The 23,394-nt window shown below is 48.6% G+C and overlaps 1 protein-coding gene across 4 annotated transcripts; it reads right to left on the reverse strand.

Moving 5' to 3' along the window:
- Window positions 1-585: 585 nt before the first annotated feature.
- Window positions 586-22,468, reverse strand: eRF3 (eukaryotic translation release factor 3). 4 transcript variants are annotated; one of them, XM_077634185.1, is made up of 12 exons: window positions 20,927-20,997; window positions 20,756-20,792; window positions 18,438-18,491; window positions 16,659-16,841; window positions 12,250-12,283; window positions 12,020-12,128; window positions 11,448-11,752; window positions 7,758-7,998; window positions 7,377-7,559; window positions 6,381-6,542; window positions 5,213-5,381; window positions 586-3,487 (listed from the first exon to the last, which is right to left on the reverse strand). In XM_077634185.1, the coding sequence occupies exons 3-12, from the start codon at window positions 18,454-18,456 to the stop codon at window positions 3,444-3,446; spliced, it is 1,449 nt and encodes a 482-aa protein (XP_077490311.1). In that variant the 5' UTR covers window positions 18,457-18,491; window positions 20,756-20,792; window positions 20,927-20,997; the 3' UTR covers window positions 586-3,443. The 4 variants fall into 4 exon arrangements, with proteins under 4 accessions (XP_077490311.1, XP_077490310.1, XP_077490312.1 ...); XM_077634184.1 differs by lacking the exons at window positions 20,756-20,792; window positions 20,927-20,997 and adding an exon at window positions 22,054-22,468; XM_077634186.1 differs by lacking the exon at window positions 20,756-20,792 and having other exon boundaries at window positions 20,927-21,019.
- Window positions 22,469-23,394: the final 926 nt, after the last annotated feature.

Consider the following 23,394-nt stretch of genomic DNA (forward strand, 5'->3'; position numbering starts at 1 on the left):
AACCCAGTCAGATTACAGCTTATAGAGATGCTACGATCACGGTCATTATGAATTTTGGAATACAAATTAGTAATACTCTCTGGCCAGAGCGCACAATGTGCAGAATTTCATGTTATGCAGCACTCCGCACCACTATAATGATGCAAATGCAGGAGCACACACACCAGCCTCAAGCACTTAGCCCTGCTTGCACATCGCCAACGTTGCGATCGCCACAATCATGGTGCACACCACGAGCAAGGGCGTGGCCATAAATGCATTCCCTCGGTCGTGAACTATCATGCACGAATGCAGTTCCCGTGCTTCTGCACTAGATGTTTTGGATGCTATGATTAACATTTGCAAACCCACGTAGAGACTGTACAGTAAGCGTGTACCTACAGACAGATCTGCTGTAAACCAACAGCAGACCAGTTTATGAACCTTCGAAGAATCTCCTTCAGACCTTAGCAGTAGTCCCCATGCCTCATCAGTCACAAATTAGTTGATACAGGTGAACACCTATCAGCTTCTGTATGTTAAATCCAGCTCCAAAACCAAACCAGTCCACACTGACATGTCAGCACACAATAGAGGACACCAAAGTAGATTGGAATAAACATTTTTATTTCTGTTTTCTTGAAAGGTCGGTAAAAACAACAAAACAGGAAAGGGGAGACAAAAACAATTCTCCCTCCACCTCTTCCTATCGCACAATTGTCTCTCCTATCAACATAAAAAAAAAAAAAAAAACACCCAATGAAGATCTTTTTCAGCCCAGGCAACAAAAGGAAAGGGCACAAGTGTCAACCGCCACCATTACCTCTTCTGGAAGAAAAAAATAAAACTAATCAAACTCTGTACTTGACATTTTTTCCTGCCTTAGACCCCTCAAAAAGGAAAGGAACCCAGTTCACTGTGCTCTTTAGGCGCATGCAGTTGACAACCTAGGGAAGAAATGTGTACCACAACTGAGATGCATGACAAATCAAGACAGCCTTCTTTCCAATGTCGTACTCCAGATGAAACTAAAAGCACGGTGATATGCATCTGCCAGAAAACTAAAAAGACAAACCCAAACCCATGCATGCATGTGCAATTACACAGGAGATCCTGCGAAGTCTCCTCCATACGTCGAATAAAAAGTCTGTCGCACAATGCAGCTCGGTCAAGCGAGCTTCTGGATCGTGTTTCCACCATGAAAAGACGCAACACAAGGCAGTCAACAAAAAAACATGGCGGTCAAGCAGAGAAAAACAAAACAAGACAATTGTACATATTTACTTTATATATATATATGAACAGAAGAGCAGCATTATAGGACAGTATAAACAATGCGCAGTGGAAGAAAAAAAAAATTATCAGAGGACGAATGGGGACGGCAACAAAACAGAAACAGGCAGAAGTCTATACAAAAGAGGACGAGAAAAATAATAAGAGAAGCGTCTCTCCATCGTCTCGTAACACAGGTCGTTTCCAGTACGACCGTCTGAATGTCCGGTGCGCCCGCCTGTCTTCTTAAAGGTGTCTGCAGGCGGTCCGAGAGTCGGACCGAGCCCAACGTTGTCGCACGCCCACTTTAGTATCACGACCCACTGTCGCTCATAAATTGGTACACAGTGTGCAGCGAAGTTGCCCAAGGAAAGACCCTCGCATAATGCCATAAAACGAGGCTGCAAGGCAGTGGGGAAATCCGGCATAACTGGTTTCACGTAAATACAAAATTTGGAGACAATTACTCTGTGCACTTTGCAGCAGTTCATAGGACGCAGATGTACAACCTTTGTCAAGAGTCTTCAGGCCATTTGGTATGCTTACGTGGCCCAAGGACTTTTCATGAAAGCTGCATATCCAAATCTTGAGACTTCCACCAGCCACGATGTCCTCATATCTGCTGCACACAAGTAGACAAAGTAATCTGTCCAACCAGTTAACGGAAAGTTGAATAACTATCCTAAAAGAATGTACATTTTTATTTTGTTACTTGTCCCCACCACAGCTCCAGCCTCTCTACTTCTGGCCTCTCCCGCTAGTGGTTCTCCAAGGCAGGGTCACAGGCTGGCCGCTTTTAAATCCGTGTCTCAACCACGGCTATGCTCTGCGACCCCTCGTTTCTGGCCACCCACACCAGCGTTATTCACCGCTCGGCCTTCCTTGGCAAAGACACTCCACACTGCACTTGCCAAACCTAACCACTTAACCTCATGGTTTTTGTGCTAGGCCAAGTTGGCAAAAAAGCAAACAGTGGGCCTCATGACAGAGTCGTCGGAAACGCTCCCACAGTGCCGCAGCCAGCCGCAAGAAAAAGCTACACTGCATGCACAGCAGATCTGGAGCAAAGTCGAAGAGCTACAAGTTGGCTGGCGCTATGGCAGATGCCTCCAGCAGCTTATATTGTGAGGTAAAGTCGATGAAAACAGTCTTCAGGGCACTGCAAACAGCATTCTCCCACCCTGCAACGCTTGGGAAGTCAGCGGCAAGCAGGCAACTAAGAACTGAAACTGAAAACGCCGCTCTGGTTCACAATTTATCCCAGCGGGGTCCCAAAGCACCAAAAGAGTCCGCTGCCACACACTGAAAACGTTTCCATCACCACGACCACAGAAGGCACCCCAACAACTAGTCAAAAGACTATATAAACAAAGAAAGCAAAGCAGCAAATGACAGAGTTCAGGAAAGCACTCGCTGGTGTTCTGCGCAGCTTCTCTGTATTCCTATGAACAAACTTCTGTCCTTGTGCAATTGCCAACACTCGCACCAGCCTCTGTTGTCAGTGACTGCAGACCAGAAACAGGATGCAGTGACGCCATGTCTGTGCAAAGATGCCAAGCTTGTGCTGGGCACCATACCAGAACAAGGTTCCAGATCTGTTTGTATTAAGAATTGGATCAGGAACCAGATCCCTGATCGATGCCAGAACCAGATTTCTGATCGGCAGGCACAGATACAGATTCCTGGCCCAAGTGCTAACATTTTCTAGCCTTGACTATTTGCACAGATCCATAACGCAGGTCCAATCACCAGCTTTTTTTTTAAGTCTTGGTTACCAGCACTGACACGGAAGTCCCAGCGGATATTGAAGACGAACTGACAGCGGCACCGCTGCGGCGAAGAAGAGCTCTCCATTTTTTCCGACGACTCTCAGGAGCGTTATACATTCACGGTTTGGGCCAGACCTGAGTCCCGGGCCGACTGCAGACAGCGGCGCACCGCGGGGGCCGCGGTCATCCGCCCGCGGACGACGGCGCAGCCGCTATGCGGCCCTGTTTGCCGGGCCGGCCGACGCCGCGCGCGCCCCCCTCGCGGCGCTCCGCGCAATGGCGAGGTGAGTTGGTGGAGCTGGCGGCGTCCTGCTGCTGCTGCTGCGGGCGATCCTTGGATGGCGGACGTGGTGGTGGTGGTGACGGCGGCAACAACTGCGAGCCGGGAGAGTGGCACTGCTGCTCCAAGTGGGCTGCTCCCAGTCATTCCACCACCCGCAGCACCTTCCCGATGGCAATGGTGCGGCCTGCACATTGAAGGTGGCCACTTCAACCCATCTGCTTGCACAACAGAGCATGGAAGACTGGTAATCTACTCCTGAAGCACCACCTGTTGCACGAGCACCCATGACACGGCAGCCATGGCAGTGCGGGTGGACAACATTTCAGGGGTAGGCGGTAGCAAAGATGCGAAAGGGGCTACATATCTGGTTTTCATTGCATAATCAACCAGAGATGAGAGTACTACTCTAGGATAGAGAAGAATAGGACACACGAAACGGGGAGAACGAAACCAACACAAAAAAGTGACTAGCCACCACTATTACTCAAAGATGGTGGGACACTGAGCAGAGGCACCAGGCTCGCACTGGGTGCTCGCACTGGGTGCTCGCAGGCTCGCACTGGGTGCGAGTGGTGCAGCACCACTCGCTGCACCAAGCCAGTGGCACCTCTCAGCACAGTGTAGCTCAACATCCCACACACAAGAACACGCAGGACTGCAGAACAATGTATTACAACGTGGCAGTCTGAAGGAACGCTGCTGTCAACATAGCAGTTGATGTTGTTCCCCTTGGCCAAACAACCTTCGCCCACAAAAGTGAAAGGGAAGATGTCTTCGGGTAAAACGGCTGCATCAAGCTGTTAGTACAATACCAATGACTTATTAGCGGCAATAGAATGGAAATGAAATAGAAAACGAGAGTCTATGCAGGTGCTGTCTTCCCTGTGCTCTGTAGCCCGTTCTGGCACTGCTGCTAGCGAGCAGCAATCACGAGTGCGCTGGGGTGGGCTAGTTGATGCAAGATTGAAAGCGATGGCACCACTCCTTCTGACCAGAAATTGAGTGCAAAAAAAACCACGAACGGCAGGCAATAATCCCTCTGTACAGCCCGGCCCAATGGCCAGAAAAGTTCTGCCACCGATGCCAGTTCAGTGCTGGGAAACTCTACAAGCGGCACAAAAGCAGCTATTGCTTGTACATACAGTACAGTTCGTTACAATAGGCCTTAGTACAGAATTTCCATGGTACAATTAAGGTTGACGCAAATTTCGGAAGTGTCTCAGTCTACATTATACAGAATACAGTAGAATTTCGATGATTCCATTATGGTAGATCTGAATTTCGGGACGATACAAATCTCACAAAATGTCTTGGATGTCTACATTGTACATAATAAGTTACAATTTGGGATTATACGAACAGTTTTTCAAGTTTTTCATGATACAAGCGCTCAAGCGGGCCCGCGCAGCTGGCCTCGTAGTGCAAGAGTTGAACTTCGCTCAGCAGAGCGTGCTCTTCTCAGGCTGTATAAGGATAAACCACATGCATCGCAGCTGCAATGCTGGTTGGTCATGCCCTCTTCGTGGGCCATGCAAGGCACAGCATACAGTGTACTGTCGCCTATTTGTAAGCTTTTTTTTGTATTTCAAAATGACCGTTCAGAATTGATGGGGATGAGGAACCTACCTGTGCAGCCTAGCTATTTGCACCGCTTGTGGTTCCAACGGCGGTACCAGCTACCCGCGAGGGGTATGGCTCCCCGTGCATACAGTGCATGCATAATTCAGTACATGAGAGTGCCACTGATTCAAGCTTTTGGATAATTCAAGCTAAGCCTTGCAGATCTGCCAGAATGTACAGAGCTTCATGTGCAAAAAACCTTGTTATCTCGGGTGAAACACTGTTCCGCCACTGCTATTTCAAAAGTTGCAACGAGACTACACTGTACAAAAACATTTTCTGTCCCTACCTTCATCCCTCAGGGTGAAGCGTCCCATCTGGGGAAACTCCTTGAAGGGCTCCATGCAGACCACACCAGCGCATTCCATGCGCATGATGGCAATCTGGTCCTGCTTCACAAACCGTGGCCGCGTCTTGCTCTTCTCACCTGACTTGCGGTCCACTAGACAGATGATAGTCTGCAAGGCGGAGAAGGTAGGGCAGTTGAGAACAACTAGTAGGCACGATGCCACGTCTAAAAGAGTGACAAACCCTCATTATGCTCTTCTATAAGTCTTCAGCACCAACCAACGACAAGTGGCTACAAACAGTTCAGCTTGTGTTTTACAGCACAAGCTGAACAATCTGAAACAATGGCAGTCACTGCGAACAAAGCATCAGAACTTCTCATTTATGGATGTGTCTGAATTTAAATACCCAGTATGAAAACACAGCTATTGTTTAGCAAGACAGTGCACCTCTCCAGTCCTTTTTTCCCACAAAATCTGAACCTTAAGCTTTGTATGTTCTACGATATGCTATGCAGGAATACCTATATACAGTAAAGCCTTGTTAATTCAGACTTCAAGGGAGTGGAAAATGCCAAATTGTCTTTTACACTTTTATAACTTTAAATCGTGTTTTTCTCTACTTATAATTTTGGGCCAACCATGGCTTTTGTGCACAGTTTTATGTACCTGCTGTAGTCAAATTGAGACTAAATTTGACATGCATAACCTTTAAGGTGAGTAGAATTCAAGCACCTAGTTTCTGATGCAATCTAATATCTTTAGGGATGAAAAGTGAAAATAATCAAGCATCAGCCACTGGAAACTATGCATAAGATATAAAATTCTCAAAATTGTGCATGCCAAGAGAATGACAGCATATTGCCTAGTTGTACTCATTGAAGTGTTGGGGACAAGAAAAACTATTTTTCACTACTCTGTCAAGCTTACAGCTATGCCCAGTACCTGAACAAGCATGTGCAGTTTTTCACTGATACATGGTATCGATACATGAAGGCATCGAGCTACCTTGGAACCTGGAAAAGATTTGGAAAGGGAAGGCCAAGCTCTATATATGGTACGATTTTCATTCACCTAGCAAGAAGTTTTCACCTGACCAGCAAGACTCGAAGTCGAAGAAAAGGTTTCTGACAAGACCCATAACAAAAACAGACACACAAGGAAATGCACCTTGACAGAGCACTCCTCAATGGCAGCGTGAATATGCAGCACGGCGCTGTAGCCAGGGCAGATGATGGACTTGTGTTCCAGGATGACCACTTGCGCGTCAAACACCTTGGCCACCTTGCACTGGTTCACTACGTCGCACAGCACAAACCCAGGGGACACCTCCTGCAGTACAATGAATGGCCCACACCACATGTCAGGAGTTCCCTCCCAAACCACACGGCTGCTGCAATGGTGTACAGTAATTCCACCGAGCCGGTGTAAGTTTGAAAGTACTAAATGGAACAAGTTAAAGACGGAAGCTGGTTTTAGAGAAAAAAAATTTTATTAATGAAGTCGCAATGTTCAAATCTACAGGGCACACACACATTTTTCTGCACCAATTCTAAATATTTCATTTAATGTCATGTAAAACAAGTCCTTGTGCACTTATCTACTATGCTATGTAACTTTCTGCAGAACGCCGTTCAGAAATTTCCCTGCAAACAGTTTGCTAACCTGCATGCCATTGGTTTCTCTTCATATCAAGGATTAGAATGCGGGCAAAATTATCCTGCCTATCATAGAAGTTGAATTAGGCGGGACGGTAAGATTTAACAACATTTTCTTCCCAAGACCCTTGAATATCTCGAAATAGTGGTAAAGCCGCCAAAAGTGTTCCATGTACTTGTCACAGCTCATCTCAAAACATTTTCACACTGAAATTCGGTTATCTCGAAATCTGGCCTCTGAAAACTGACAGCGAGCGGTAAGTGGTGCGGTTCTGCGCTACGCTGAAGTCTCTAATCCCTTGCAAAGCAGAGCGTGGGAAGCAATGGAGTTGGCATTTTAAAATTCGGTTTTTTGCAGACCAGTGATTTCTTAAGTTCGCGGCGACTGTTTGAACAATTTTCCAGATCCCACCCAGTCTGAACAATCGGCAGTTGACTGTATTTCTAACAGATATTCATCACGTCTCAAATAAGAACAGTGGCAAGTTGCGGCCAATGGCGGACTGACCTCTTCCTCCACGCCTTTGAGCTTGACCTTGACATTTTCCCCAGACGTGATGACGTTCGTCTCGTCCTCGTCGGACCAGAGCTGAAGCACCTCCACGGTTCGCCGGTTGGGCATCAGCAACAGCTGCTGGCCTCGCCTCGCCGAGCCAGATTCCACTTTGCCCAGCACCACGGTGCCCATATCCTGCAGTTGGAAATGCAATCCCGGTTTCCGCATGTTCAAGAATGGCATGTGCTTAAATGACAACAGTACAACTTTTACAAGCGGCAATCCAAATCCCTCTTTCTGTACAACTGTTCTCATCAGGAATGGTACAGTGGTGTTTTAAGAAATTAGGACCTCCACGGACGCAGAGCACACAAGCCAAGCAGCCGCACGCACCTTGTACTTGTCGACAGCGGGCATACGGAAGGGTCCGTCCGCCGAGCGGCTCAGAGGTGCCAGGGAGTCTATGTACTCGAGGAAGGGGGGCCCCCGGTACCAGGGGCACACCTCGGGGGGCGCAGACTCCTTCAGGAAGGCCCCCGTCAGACCCGAGCAGGGCATGAATGTCAGCTCCAGCTTGGGGTTGAAGCCACACTTGCGCAAGTAGGGAACCAGCTTTTCCTTGCATTCGTTGTACCTGCACACGAACAGAGGACGGTGTCAAGGTCATTCCCGTGTCTAATGGCAGCTCAGCTTCACTCAGCGAGAAGGAAAAAGGTGTTAGGCGATTTGGATAAACGTCCCAAGGCTGCATATCGGTTACAACATCTTAGTCGAGAGTTCAGAATTTTTTTTCACAGCCACTTAAGGTTCTCTGATGTGCACAGACATCACACAGCAAACGGGCATTTCTGCATTTCGCTTCAATAGAAATCTAGCCTGTGCAGCATGCAACCATATGCCACAGCCACTAAGGCAGGTTGAAAGAGGGAGACAGGCGACACCCAGAGCTGGGCAAACTCTACACAGCACCAAGAGAGCCAAGGTGAGTAAAAGAATGCAATGACAAGCTCGTGTCACACCAAGCACATGAAAACCAAGTCACATTTAGTAACATGTTGCATTGAGGCGATGCTGCTCACATCCCAAAGGCTTGAACACACATGCCGAATGAAAATTGAAGGGAAGTCTGACGGCAACAAGCATAAGTCACAGCTGCAATGGCTGGCCAGGCAGCTAAGCATGAGGTGTGGCAGAGACTGCCACATGTAGAGACAGTGGCTAGTGGCACACAACACACACCAGGGCACAGCAAAATGCAGCTGCATGCACTAGCTGACTAGGCAGCAGAAGGTCACCCAAATATTTTGCCAGACATCCCAGAATACAAAACTTGCACCAGCAGCACCACAAAAGAACAGAATATCCTTGCCTTGAGCACCATTATGGAGCACAAGACTGCTGAACAACCTACCTCCGACAACAGAAAACAGAACACAACATAAATGCACCTTTCCAAATGACAGCATAACATTTCTACCATAGTTGCTCAGTATTACATAGAGAGAAAAATGGCACTGCGATAGTTCATTCACCATGGGAAGAAGCAGAAATGCCGCAAAGATAATCTTCCGTACTTGGCTCAGCTATTGTTGGCCATGAAATATGGATTCAACCACCGCAACACCGAACTTTCACCTGCATTCAATTTACTAAACTGAAAAATGGACCGTTAAAGTTGTTTAACCACCGCGCAAAGGACTGCATCACGACACAGCTACCAATTTCAAGTCAGAATCTACATTCTCGTCCCAGCACTAGCCAAGCCAAATACGAAACCTATTTCCCGGCATTCGTGCAGTCGATGATGGGCTATTTAAAAAAAACTATCATAGACGCATAGACCAGTTGCATCCGACATGTCTTGTTCTCTCGTGCACATAGTGCTGCACAAACCATCTACATACAACCTACCTTGTGCCATTTGTCTGCTATGGCCGACCCCCCAAATAATTCAACTTGGCAGTTTGTTGAACAAGCTGAGGAACCTTGCATTCCATGGTACCAGGTTAAACCACACCACATGCGTGTGTGCTTGCACGCATGCACACACAAAAGGAATAGCGTATTTACTCACATAACCAAAGCACATATCCACTAAAATAAGCTTTCAGATATATATTACCTAAAGCAGGGGTTCTCAAACTGGGTTCCGTGGAACCTCTGCGTCCCACGAAGTGCTCTTTGGCTTGCCCAAGCACCTAAATCAAAGCAAGCCCCTACCTCAACATCAACTTTGCCTTTGATTGTGGGACCAATAAATATTAAAAATTGCCCTCAGCAGTCTGTTTCACTAGACGGCCAGTCATATTATCTGAATTTCAGCAAATTTATGTGGCTCTGTTGTCCTTTCCATCAATGTTAGGTAGGAAGGGATGCAAGTTAAACAAAGCTTGGTTCTTCGACAACTTTTGAAAGCAGTTGGACCTAATGGAGCAACTCCCCAATTCTTTGTTTTTTTAATGTACACTCATTATCTATGTAAATACAGTATTCACTCCATGGTGCACCTGGCTTAGCGGAATGTCCTTTCAGAACCTGACGAAGCACTGCCAGAGTTTGAAGCCGGTGCTCGTGTTTGTTAGGTTCCGGAAAGCGTGCTGTCCCACGGCCATGGAAGAGGATCCGAACAAAGGGTTCAGCCCTCCAACGAAGCCCTGGGGTAGGGGCCGCTAACTGCAGCCAGTGTTACTGTTTGATCGAAACGAGACAAACTTTGCTCAGTTTCCTGCCTGTCAAGCAATGCTGAAAAAGCTACTGCAAGCAACTGCGCCAAACATTTTATCAAGCAGTGTAAGGTCTAGGAACGCAAGTAAGCTACATTCAGCAGCAAATATGCTGATCGACATGCGACAACTACTGCTTTGGTACAGCACCTGTGCTTAAGACGAGCCACATAGAATTGAACTTATCGCCGGGGAAACACCGTGGTTGTGTTGACCCGTCATGTTGACAGCCTGACTCACCGCTGGCGCACTCGGCTTTTTCGTGTTTTCGGCAAGTTGTCGGTCGATTTTGACCGTCAAAAGTGCAACGAAGCTAGGGGCGGTGTTTTATTGCGATGCAGGCCGATTATGACGAGCGGCAAGCAAATTTCTAGACCGGCTCCCCCAAAGTCGCCTTCCAGATTTGTTAACGTAGCTCCACGCGTCGAACACGGCAAAGGGCGTGCGGCCAGCAGTCGCTTGCGACCAGGCAGCAGCTCGACAACACCGTTGTTCATGCTTGCAAGCGCGACCTGTGGGTCGCCTTCTCGTTTGCAGCGAAAACTTTCGGGAATGACGTTGTTCGCGCGCTTTTGAGAGCTTCGTCTGGTTTAGCCGATGTGGGACGGTTAGGCTTATTGACGACTACGGCAGCAAGGGAGCAGCTCAGTTTGTTGACGAAAGCTCACCTCGCTCGCGACTCACAAGCGTGAATGGGCTCATAATCGAAGGGACAATTTTTTTTTGCTTTTTGGCACGTTTCAGTGCCAGAAATGTTGTTTAGAGCGGTAAAATTTTGGCTTGGTACCTGTTACTAGGCCGGTCATCGGTCGTAGGTTTGGTACTTTTGTGGCCTCTTCTGTGCCTGCCCGAGACTAATTCGTCAGCGGTATTTGTCACTGCATGCGCAAAAGGGTAGCCGTCGCCGCGGCGATGCCTCCGCTCGCCATTTCGCTCTAAGCGGGTCAAGCTCTTCGTGCACTTCCGAGTGATGTGGCTTAAAATGCATGCCTTTGGGTCAGGAACGGAAGAAATTTAGAATAAAGAGATATTTCGAGTAAAGCGATTTTGTTATAACAAGGGATTACTATGCCTATTGTATCACCGGTGGGTACCCGGCGGCACTGATGATCAAACCCCGCTCCTCCCGCATGCGAGGTGGATGCTCAAACGACTACTAGACCACCGCTGCGGTCAGATTTCTATGGTTGTTTGGTAGCACTGAATCACTGTCTGCATGTCATGGCACCCACTTCAGCAACAACCCCATTGAGGCTGCAACAAATCACCAGATGCCCATTTCTACTACGGGATCTGCCACACAACAGCTTTCACTACGGAAACCAATGGTGTCAGTAGGATAGACGTGTTGACGCCTTACCTTTCCTCGGACCACTCCACAGTGGGGTCATCCATCTTGTTGACCAGGACGACCAGGTGTCGGACCCCGGCCGTCTTGGCCAGCATGGCATGCTCTCGCGTCTGGCCTCCCCGCTCAAAGCCCGTTTCAAACTCTCCTTTCCGCGCAGAGATCACCAACACAGCCAGGTCAGCCTGGCACGCACCGCCAATCATGTTGGGCACAAAAGAACGATGGCCCGGTGCATCCAGCAGGGTGAAGTGCTTGTTCTCAGTCTCAAAGTAGGCACGGCCCACTTCCACTGTCTTGCCCTTGTCTCGCTCCTCCTGTTTTCCGAAAACAGAACAACAAGACAGGGGGGGACAGACAAAAAGGAATCAAAGAAGCGAGCTTAATCGATGAATTCACGCAATTTACATGAAAAAAAAAAGTAAAATGATACGCATGCACAAGCCTGCAGTGCAAAAGAATAGTCATGAACAAAAATTAATCCCTAGCAAAGAAAAAAAAGACCGAAAATTGACTTTAGATCCATACAAAAACAAGAAGCTGGACGATTTACACTAGCTCCGTAACCGAGACATAACACCCACCTGGTTTGTGTCTAGCGCCCAGGAGAGGTACCATGATTCCCTGTTCTTTTCCTTGGCTTCCCGTTCATACTTCTCCAATGTTCGCTTGTCTACCATGCCAGTCAAATATCTGCAGGCAGTGGAAGCAGAGAACATGAAATCTAGAAGATGCCAGCAAACCGTCATGGAAAAAAAAAAGAAAAAGACTCCAAAAGGCCAAGAAAACGTGCAATACAAAAAAGTCAACTTACAGAAGCTGGCCACCAATGGTAGACTTGCCGGCATCTGCCAGAAAGGTAGAAAGAACAGGCATGCCTACTCTGAGAACTGCGGTCCAACACTTGGGCCAGTAACACTTGCTCACAGTGCTGACGGCACACCAATATCCTTAACCTGTCAGTAGCGAGTGAAACATGCTTGTGAGGCAGATTTCACGTTCTGACACCCCCCCACCCCTTTTAATTGTGTGGACGCCGACAGCATTCAGCAATGCTCGATCATGGAGGAAGAAAAACCCATGCAGGAGTGCCATGTGACAGTTTGAAGTCTAGTAAAAAAAACAATCACAGGAGAGTTAAAAAGTTGTAATGCGAATAATGCTACGTAAGCTGCCTTGTGATCGCGAAGAAATGGACACATATTAAATGTTTACCTACAGAAGAACCTCGGTGATATGAACCGCAGGGGTTGCGAAAAATGTTCCTAACATAAGAAATTCATACCAAAAGAAACAACCTAAACAAATAAAGCCCGAGAACTGCAATCACGCAATTTTTTTACGCCTGGCGGGATTTATATACAGGCCACTGCTCATTGCTTGCAGTGTGCACCGCCACATATCATCCCGGAATTTTTATCAAGAGTGATCGTATTATTGAGATTCTACAGCATTTCAAGATGCCATATTAAATGCTTTCACACACAAAAAATGCCATATATTTACAGGCGTAATCAGTACAGCCGCTATTCTGTGAGCCACAATGTAAAATTTTGATCCATATTACCCAATCTAGCAAATGCCCCCCCACACACATTTATTTTTGCAACTTTTTTGGTAGAAAATGTGCATCCATTATCCAAGTCAAAACGGTAGCCAATGCATGGCACCACTTGGCTTCGAGAAATGTCCTTTCAGAACCCGACAAAACACCGCCAGAGTTAGCAGCCAGTGCTTGTGTTTGTTTGGTCCAGGAAAGCATGCTGTCCCAGGGCCATGGAAGAGGGTCTGAACAATGGGTTCAGCCCTCCAACGATGCCCTGGGGTCGGGTAGCCAATCACGGCCAGCGTTACTCTGATTGGAACGAGGCAAACTTGGCTCCGTTTCCTGGCTGACACACAACCCAGTCATGCAAACAATGTTCACGTGCCTGCAAGCCACACAAGGCCTTATATCGCCATCGCATTTATCAACAAACGTGCCAAGCCATAGCCGCTGCTGTGGCACAGGACCTGTGCTCAAGATGGGCCGAGTGAAATTGAACTGCACCGATTCATTTGTCACGATACCCCGAGAGAAATGAGCAAAAAAAGAATTCCAGCATAGTGCCACACGTCAAACAGTTGGCAAGGGTCAATTTAGCCATAATCCATCATTTGAAAAGATAGCGCAAAAAAAATGCCAATCAATCTCCCTCTTTCATTTTTTAGATGCAGGCAGTACCTGCTGCACCAGTCTGCATGCTCGGCCTAAACACTCATGGGAGGAATAGCAAGACACCACACAGCTCCCTCGAATGCCAGAATGCCAGCAGGGGACCAGCCAGGGACACGGGTATCCTGCCCGTTCTGTCAAGTTTCTCATCACGAGCACCACGCCAAGTTCTCGTTTTACTTCTCCCACGCACCTTGTGGAGGCCAACCACATCATTGAGCCCTGAGTCGAGCCTCACAGTTATGCCTTGGTTTGAAAATGCAAACGAGCTCAATGCAGATAGAATTCAATGAGAATTTTAAAAATGAACACCCGCATGACAAGGTGTTATCAATGTCAAGCAAAGTGAGTGACCTGCCAACATCCGCAACCTGCAAAAATATGTCTTATTGCCTTTCAAATAAAGAAATAAGTTCTAATGTGGTAGTGTTCAGGGTCCCGTTCAGCAGAAAACCTCCTGGCGTCAGCGGCGTGTGAGAAAATGCTCACCATGGCAGGCGGCAGCTAAATGGATGATCAGTTGCTCGGGAAGAGCAAACAGAGTCTCTCGAGCCTAACCAGTGGCTGTGCTTGAAACAGCCACCTGCTGGTGCAGCGGTGCATCGCTTAACCGCTACACCAGGAGTGGTACGAGGACTCTCTGCGAGCTACGAATGTGAAGTAGAGAATGACCAATTCCGCATAAATGGGCATGTAGGCAGAAGCTAGGCGAAAGAGAAAAGAAGTACTTGCTCGGGAAGGATCTTAAAGGTGCACTAAAGAGGAATCTGAACTCGTCTTTTTAACGCAGGAACTTTTACACGTTCCGGGCATTCTTAGAAACTTCGAATTACTGTCCTGTGTCGCCGATTGCCCTAATTCATCATCAGCCTCACTACACCCACTGCAGGGCAAAGGCCTCTCTCATGTCTCTCCAATCAGCCCTGTCCTTTGCCAGCTGCATCCACCCTTTGCCCGCAAACTTCTTAATCTCATCCGCCCACCTAACCTTCTGCCGCCCCCTGCTACGCTTACTCTCTCTTGGAATCCACTCCGTTACCCTTAAGGACCAGCAGTTATCTTGCCTTCGCATCACATGCGTGCCCCAAGCCCATTTGTTCCTCTTAATTTCGACTAGGATGTCATTAACACTCGTTTGTACCCGCACCCACTCTGTCCGCTTCAGGACACCTATCATTTTCCTTTCCATAGCTCGCTGCGTTGTCCTTAACTTAAGCTGAACCCTTTTCGTTAGCCTCCACGTTTCTGCCCCGTAGGTGACTACCGGTAAGGTACAGCTGTTGTATACTTTGTCCCTTGAGGGATATGGGTACCAACTGCCATTCATGATCTGAGAGAACCTGCCATATGCGCCGCACCCCAATCTTATCCGTCTAGTTATTTCCCTCTCATTATCCAGGTCAGCTGTCACTACCTGCCGTAAGTACACTTATTCCTTTAACACTTCCAGGCCCTTGCTAGTTAATTAAATCGGATTAAACGTCCCGGCTGCCGCCATTTTTTTGAAAACTGAATGCGGTAGGTAGAAGGAGTCGATCAACGTGTCAGCCACTCCCGTGGCGGCTTGCCGCTCTGCCACCGCCGGAGTGATACGTAAATCAGAGTCCATGCGTATTTTTTATTTCTGTGGGCCTAATTTGCGGCTATATTGTCTGTGACTGAAACTGTTTATTCACAGAAACCTAAAAAAAAAATAAAAGCGAAAGCGAAGCCGCCACCGGACTGGCTGAAGGACACTCCAGGCGTTGGTTGACTCCGCCTACCTACCGCGTCGAGTTTAAAAAGAGGCAGGAGCCGGGACGTTTCATCGAATTTAATTGGGGCAATCGGCCCCACAGGAAAATAATTGGAAGTTTCTGAGAATGCCCGGAACGTGTAGATAAGAGCTCCCGCGGTAAAACAACGAGTTCAGATTCCTCTTTAGTGCACCTTTAAACATTATGTGACACCGAAAGAAAGAACAGTGTCTGTGAACTGATATACAAAGGGGACCCCAAGCCGCTGAAGAGACCCATTAACGCTATTGCATCATAACCTTAAGGTTGAGCTTAACGGACCCCTCAAAATTTTTGAGCCAGAACTTGCCCAGCAATTTCCTTTTTTTCTTCAAGACAACAAATCGCAATGACAAAAATTTCCCCAGGAACTTTTGAGCATCAGCCCATGCACCCGCCCTAAAAGAGATCCCAGATGCCCCAACAGGCAAAATGACAAGAAAGAACATTTTGGGGGAGGCAGCACAACAAACGACGGCAGAAAGAGAAGGACCAACTCACAAAGGGTTCATTGGAGAAAAACGCACACCTTGAGTAGGCGTTCACTGCACAAGAGCACCTACTTAAGCAATAAAACAGTCGTGCAAGTCAGTGCCCATGATGTCCATCATCTGTTCGGTTGGTCAACGTTCCGGCACTGTTTTCACCAAAATGCTCAAAGAGCGAAGTCACGCTTCAGCAGGGACACAACACAACTCCAACACATGTGGCTCCCACGCTTTGACAAACACCATTCCACCACCATTCTGTTCTATCCAGCCTTTCCCATGGCGCCACGCACACCTAGTGCCCTCCTGTATTTTCTCGACAGCAAAGGTCACTAGTGCCCTCCTATGACAATGCCCGCAACTACGTCTTTTGTAGCAGACGCTTTTGCCATTGCACTGTCCTAACCAGCACCAACTCATCGAGGTGGATCATGGAGGAAGGAAAGCCCAGGAGCGGCCCTCGCTATCCGAGCTGCACGCCAAAAAGTGTGCCGGAAGTCGCGCACTTCTGCAAGGACTACTGGTTGCCTTTGGCAGAAGGCACAGCCGCTAGTAATGCTGGGCGCAGCATCGTCGTCTGCTGCATATGAACAAGAGCGCCGAAACGGTGGCCAAGTAGGAAGGGGGAGCCTTTACCTTCGGCTTCAAAAAATGTAACGAAAATGCCTCTTTCCTGAATTCTTTCCTTCCTCCATGAAGTGGATATGGATAGAAGGAGAGGAGGAACAGAGAGGAGGCAACGTACCGACGTGCCCGATGAAGACAACGTTTATGTGCTCCTTCTTGGGACCCTGATCATCGTCCTTGGGGGGCTTCTTCCTGGGCTTAGTGGTGACGTCCATGCGCTCGTCCTCGTCCCCCGTCGAAGGAGTCTGGTCGCCCCCGCCTGCATCCTGTGGGCTGTCCTCCAGCGTCACACACTCCCAGTCTGCGCAGAGAGAGGGCCCAAATTCAGTACGACAATCAATGCCCCCCCTCCCGTCTGCAAACGCAACATTAGCCACAACACATGTGACCAGCTTGTATCAGGTTGGTTGCAAGTAAGTTCCTGCTCCCCAATGTACTACATAGATTATATTTTGACTAAAAAAAAAGAAAATGTGTCCCAGCCCACACCACTATCCAATGTACTAGTACGGTAAGCCAACAACGAACCGCTATTATTGCGGCACGCGGTAAATCGCAGAGCATTTACCACTATGCAACTCTGCAGTAAAAAGGCTGTTGCAGCTGTACTGCTTTGCAAACTAAGGATGAGCTGGACTACAAGCTACTGATGGCCTACAAATGACATCAGCAATGCAACCAGCTACCACCAGTATGATCATGCCCCATTTTTGGCCGACTACACGAAGGCCAAATCAACAGCGGGTGAAGATTTACGGCTCAGTCACTGCTAGCCAGCTAACAGACACTTTCCAAATTCTACAAATAAGATGTGGCATATTTTCAGTTCACAAATGCATACTGCCACACTACTAACTCCCCTAGTGGCGCCTTACAGCGGCTAAACTGAATTTCCTGGCACTTGGCAAGCCTTAAGCCATCTTGTGCCTAGATGCTTCGTCTTCATCATCTCTCGTGCTGCCTGCTGCCTGGCGCGTCCCAACGTCTTGCGCGTCTAATTAAAGCAAGTAAACCAGCACTGCTGAAGTCAACCGTTCCTCAGTGACAATATCCTGTTGTGGGTGCTTTGCAGTCACCTTGACAAGGCCACCATAAAGAAACAAAACAGTACACAGCGCAGTGCCCATGACAATGTTGCTACTGATAGGTCAAGGTCCAAATCGACACGTTGGAAGGCACCTATTAAAAAACTCTGCAACCTACTGTGCATGACAACTGCTCTGACTACAACTCAGTCTGCACAAGTTGCTGTAATGCATATATTATTTCTCAATTCTTTTTGGTGGCTATGCAATGGACTGACATGCCCACACTGCACGAGGAGAGCAATGAAAACAATGTGTGCAAACAGAGAGGCTGAGAAGCCATGTCGTCACAAAAGCCCTCTAATCAGCACTGAGCAGCACGGGATCCCTGATAGGCAGCAGATAACAGCCACATAGAGTAACTGCGTGACCGTGTTTCCTTCATCAGAAAGTTCAACGGGATATGACAGGTTTGGAAATTAAGAGCAGCTTACTCATCTCAAAGCCTTGCAGGACCAGTTCACTGTGGCACTGTTAAATAAAGAACCGACCAACTCTTAGTGCAAAGTTTCTAACCCCAGGTAGCTACACCAGGAATTTGCAAGTACAATTACAAACAAGCGTACCCGGAAATTAAATCTGCCACAAATGAGGCACCATGCACTGTTCAAACATGTACCAATAAATAACCTGTGCCACCACCTGACAGAGACAGTCCTGAGACATTTACTTGTAAGAGCATCAACAAAAGTGGTCATGGACATCCTCAAGAGAAGGAAAAAGAACAAGCTCGTCACGGGCAAGTACTGCGCCTGCAAAGCAAGTCACCACAGCATGGAGCCAAATGGAACAAATGAGAACCGCATTATTACCTGCCGGAGAGTCGTCCATACTTGCAGAATCCTCCTTGTCACTGTCCTTTTTGTCTGTAGGGCAGAAACAAGCAAAAGACGGCAGAGTTAAAAAAGCACAGCATGAACGACGGGAAATACAAACAAATAAATGATACCTACTACAAGTCATTACTAGAGACCGATGAAATTGGTTTAATGGGTGACAGCTCGCTCAATGTTCAATAAGCATGACCAGGCACCTCAAAATGTGTCACTCCTGTTGCCTACATGAGTGTTTGAACAAAGCTGAAATATTGAGGTCTCTTCATTTAAATCACTAGCATTTGAACTTACTTAGGTCGCACAAGGAAGTGATACCACAGACTTCTCAATAATTAGGGTCACTAATGAAGGAATTCTACTTTTCCATCGCCTCTTGTCAAAGGTGACCTAAACAATTGTAAATGAGACACTCAAAACTACTCCCAAGTTTTGTTTTTAGTAGAATTTGACTGTTTGGCTTCTTGTCACACAGCCGACATTCCATTGGCAGCACAATGACATATCAAGTGCTGAGAAATTTGAAGTTGAAAACGAAGTGCTTTTTCCCGCACTTTGATTCAAACTTCTGACAATGGTGATGACATTGACTGCACTGCAGAAGGCTCCGTGATCACTAGCAAAAGTGAATGACAATGTGGTCTAGCCTCAAATTTGCACACCTGAAAGTACCTGATATCGTCGCAGTTTTCCTGCGGGAATGGCCTGCGACAAAGATTCTCCTGTTTCACTTTCTGGCCTCTGCCAGCTTTAGAAGATCCACCTATAAGATTTTATTGCCAACGAAGTCCTAATGGGGTTGACACAGTCTCCCTTTAACCCATTTCATAGCCCTTGAAGTCAAGTAGCTGTGTCTTGCAATAAGAAAAAAAAAAAAGGAAATGGAATGACCCCAAACCACATAAGACAAGCAAGCCATGTGTACTCTCTCAAAGTGACACTACAATAAAAAAAAAATGTGAAACACCAGCATTCATTCATTCACTCAATCCCCTCCGAAACTTTCGCGCGTACAATCCGTACACGCGCATTATTACCACCGCTTCGATGGATACAACAACCGCAACGTGCGAAACTGCCAGCATGAAGGAAACTAAACAACTACGTCAGCTACGCTCGCTTGCAGGGACCGGTGAAGCCTCTCAATAATCTATTTAAGGGGTTTTAGGCGCGGGTACAACACTCACATCGCACGCGCCGCATCCCAAGCTTCGCGCGCTCTTTCGATGGCGATCGAACCGTACACAGCACGGGACGCAGAACACGTATTCGTAACACAAAAAAGCCGCCAAAGAAAAGGCGCGCGTTCGCGTCGCACCAATCACGGACACGTCGTCGCGCGGTACTACGTGCAAGAAAACGCAGCGACGGCCGACATTCGAAGCGACACAATCGGTCCCGTTGTCTTATAAGCGCTGGCGATTACGACGCGATGCAGCGCGCCGCACACATACTACGCACGTATGTACGCTCGGCCTTCCGACACGAGCCATCGGACATTTTTTATCGCCACAGATACTGCGGCGGAACGAGGTCTCCCTCGGCCAAGGTCTTCAGCGCCGACAGCGCGCCGCCTTCAGTGGGGCACGCGCTATCGACGGAACTTCGAAGGAGCCGTTCTGAAATGCAGGCCGCAAGGAATGACAAAAGTGCCGGCTTTCCGTAAAACCGGAGAACTGCGTCTGACGCCGACGACGCGCCAATAACGGCGCAGACGACAGCTCGGCAGCGGGTGTACTACACTGCCCGACATAAAAGCGCGGGGGAAAAAGCAAGCCCCAATTGAACACCATGTTGCTACGTGCTAAGAGCGATGGCCCCTTTTATGACGCAGTGCTCCGGGTACGACGACACATGACACGCAACCGAGTTCTGGGTTGTTCGAAACACCTGGCTCAGAACCTGTTGGCATACCAGGCGGCTTGCATCCCAACAGAAAGACAATGACTAAAATTATTCGACCACCACGTAACGACCGGTATCCTACAGCTGACTGCTTCCCTATGGCATTACCGCGTGTCATGAAATCGACCGACGACCGGCGGGTTGACGCGCGAATCCATTTGCTACCACGTCACGAGTCGTGCGGAAACTGTCACACCGAAGAACTGAACCAAATTTCGGATTTATGCGGATTCAATGAGTAAGCCAGCAGCGCGCACACAAAGAAAGGTCAAAACGAGACAAATTTTTTCACGCCTCGGCGAATACTTCGTGCCACGTGACAGGTGTAATCCGGCTTTTAACTACCCAAATCGCTGCAGATGGTCCGCAACTTTCGAAACGCTGTTACTCGCCTTTCAGGTCGCTGCAGCTCGTAATCCTCACCGTGGCCTGCACGTGTCACAAAACGAGAAACGGCTTAAAACTACACACAAGTGTTATCACGTCACAAGTTTACACGAAAGCGAATGCTCCGTCGTTAACGTGACCAACCCATTTCGGAGAAAACGAGTTTTTCAACTCACGCGACGCCAAGAAGGGGGAACTTCCAAGTCACCTCACGACACCACGACCGGTACGTCTCCCCACAAAGAGAAGAAAGAACAGATACGCGAGGGCGCTCGGAGATGTAAAGTGGGAAGAGGGACGACAACTTTCAGGCTATCTTGTTTATCTCGACGGAAGAGAATGCGAGGGGAGTGGGGGAGAGGCGATTACGTAGCCAGGCCGACGGGAATGCCGAAAAGAAGGCAGTCCGTAGCGCGGCATCCGAAGTCGTAGCTGAGACTATGTCAGCACCGGCAGCTTTTGCGCAACACGGAGCCGCCGGTGACGAAGCAACGTGGAAGGGGCAGAGCCGTAACGGCGCTTTCAAAACACGCCGCAGGCGATTGTGTGCAATCTGCGAGACGTCTAACTCCATTCAGACTACGTAAAGACAAGTAAACACGTGAACCGCCGGTGAAAACCGCAATCGAACAGCGAGTCGAGACGCACGTGCCTCCGGCCGTGACGCCGGGCGGCGAACGGAAAGCGATCACAGAACCGTCACAGAAGGTAGCGTAGCGCTAACGACACGACGCAACCGGGGTTTGGATCTTGAGCGGACCGTACCTGAAAACGTGAGCGCAGTCAGTGTCGCAAACGTCACATTCTGGGCAGCCATATTCCTCTCAGTGCAAAAACCACGTGTACCGCCGCACGGCACTTCGGAGAGGGAAGGAAGGGGGCCTGTCGAGTAGCTTTTTCCCCGACTCGAAATCCGGAGCTCGGGGCCTCCAGATTCTTCGAAACTGCGACGGCGCCTCGACTCGGGCAGGCCGCGTTGCGGGCACGATTTTGCCGGCGAGCGAGACAAGACGCGTTTGCGGGGTTATTGACACCGCAGCTTTCGGGCCCGAAATCTGCTGGGCCGACGACTAGTAGGCCTATCGCGCTAAGCTCGGCACACAGCCCGAGCGCGCGCCGTAGGCCCGAAACGACCTCGATCACAGTGTCACCGAGGCGATCGGCCACGCCGCTGTCACACCGGGGCGTTCGCCATGTGCCGACGGAGGCGCAACGCGCAGCCGGCGCCGATCGCGTCTTGAAGGCCCCGCAATGCTGCGGTGAGCTCTTCGACGACACGACCCGAGTGTGGCTACCGCTTTACCTGACGGCGATTCTTCATTCCCCTTCTCAGGCGGGTCCAACTGTGCCATCTGCAACGTGGCGAAGGAAGGCACGAACGGCGGAGCGTCCACGTTCAGCTTGGAGAACGACTTTGCCATGTCGTCGTCTCCATCGGCGTTGATTTCGACGCTGTGGTCCTCCCAATTGTCCGGCGCCACTTGCGCTTCGGGAGACGATGTGTCCATTGTGAAATCCTGTTTTTTGCTCGTTTCCTTCGGCGCGGCCCGCAAAAGAGAGCACGATCCTCGGATTGTTCAGGGGCGGGGTAGGGGGAAGAAAAAACGCCTGTGTCCCTTTTCACAAAATAAAACGCGCAGCGAGACCCCCAACTCCACCAAATCACCGCGGCCAGAACACCACCGCGTGTGCAAAATTAGGCTTGAAAAAAAGGAAAGGGTAAAGAGGAGCGCGAGACGGCCGCGAGTGCGCGGCTAATTTACACGTGCCCATGAAAAAACACCATTTTTTAAATGCGTTTTCAAAAATAACGTAAAAAATAAAATGTATTTTTTAAAGGCATTTGTTTTTATTTTTATTGTACTTTGTAATACATACCAAACATTCCATAGACGCATTCTGTTGCTCTCATTTAGGAGAATTCTGACGTGAGCGCTTTCAAATGTTCCTCAAAATTGTGCAGACGGGTGCGCGAATCTTCGTTTGCCGTCAGAGATTGCGACGGCGCTGTCATGACCTGTACGTCTACTACTAGTGCGTGGGAGGGGGGGGGGGGGGGTAGAAGCTTAGTCTTTGTCTTACACTATGAGATGTGTGGTGTATGTACACAAGTGCTCTGTCCCTGTTTATGATGGATTAGACAGTGACAGTGTCGCATCTCCGCTAGTGCCTCTAGGGAGGTGGATGAAGTGGCGGTCGCGGGAACCAGCGGCGCTGTAGTCGCACTTTTCTACATCGTTTGCTGTAGCGGGATAGTTTCGTTCGCTGCAGTAACGGCAGGCTAATCGTATTTCCAAGCTGGTTTTTTGCGTGGATGGTGCCCGTAGTGACTGTGAAACTTCTTTGTAGTGGAGCTAGTGCACTTCATGACTTCACGCTGAGTTACACATACCATCCTGTTTTGCGTACGGCGAAGGTGGTCCAGCTCTTTTTTTTTCTTTGCGTAGAACGGAGTTGCACTCCTGTTTGCGCGCGCTTCTGACTTAAATTCCTTTCCCAATCAGAGAGACCTCTGTCGATGTTTTCTTGTGAAACAGTGCTGTCATTGCATCCTATTGGTATTAAGTGTTATAACTGATGAAAAGAGCACAGTGAAAAAACGAAAGTGCTTGGAGATGCACCATGTTCGTCACAACCTCATTGT

This window comes from Amblyomma americanum, chromosome 8 (genome assembly GCF_052857255.1).
Source record: "Amblyomma americanum isolate KBUSLIRL-KWMA chromosome 8, ASM5285725v1, whole genome shotgun sequence".
Classification (NCBI taxonomy): domain Eukaryota; kingdom Metazoa; phylum Arthropoda; class Arachnida; order Ixodida; family Ixodidae; genus Amblyomma; species Amblyomma americanum.

Coding starts and splice junctions, on each gene's coding strand:
- eRF3 (XM_077634184.1), bottom strand. CDS start 22,258: ATGGACACATCGTCTCCCGAAGCGCAAGTGGCGCCGGACAATTGGGAG. Junction 18,492..22,053: donor GAATGAAGAATCGCCGTCAG/GTAAAGCGGTAG, acceptor TCTGCCCTACAG/ACAAAAAGGACAGTGACAAG. Junction 16,842..18,437: donor TATGGACGACTCTCCGGCAG/GTAATAATGCGG, acceptor CTCTCTGCGCAG/ACTGGGAGTGTGTGACGCTG.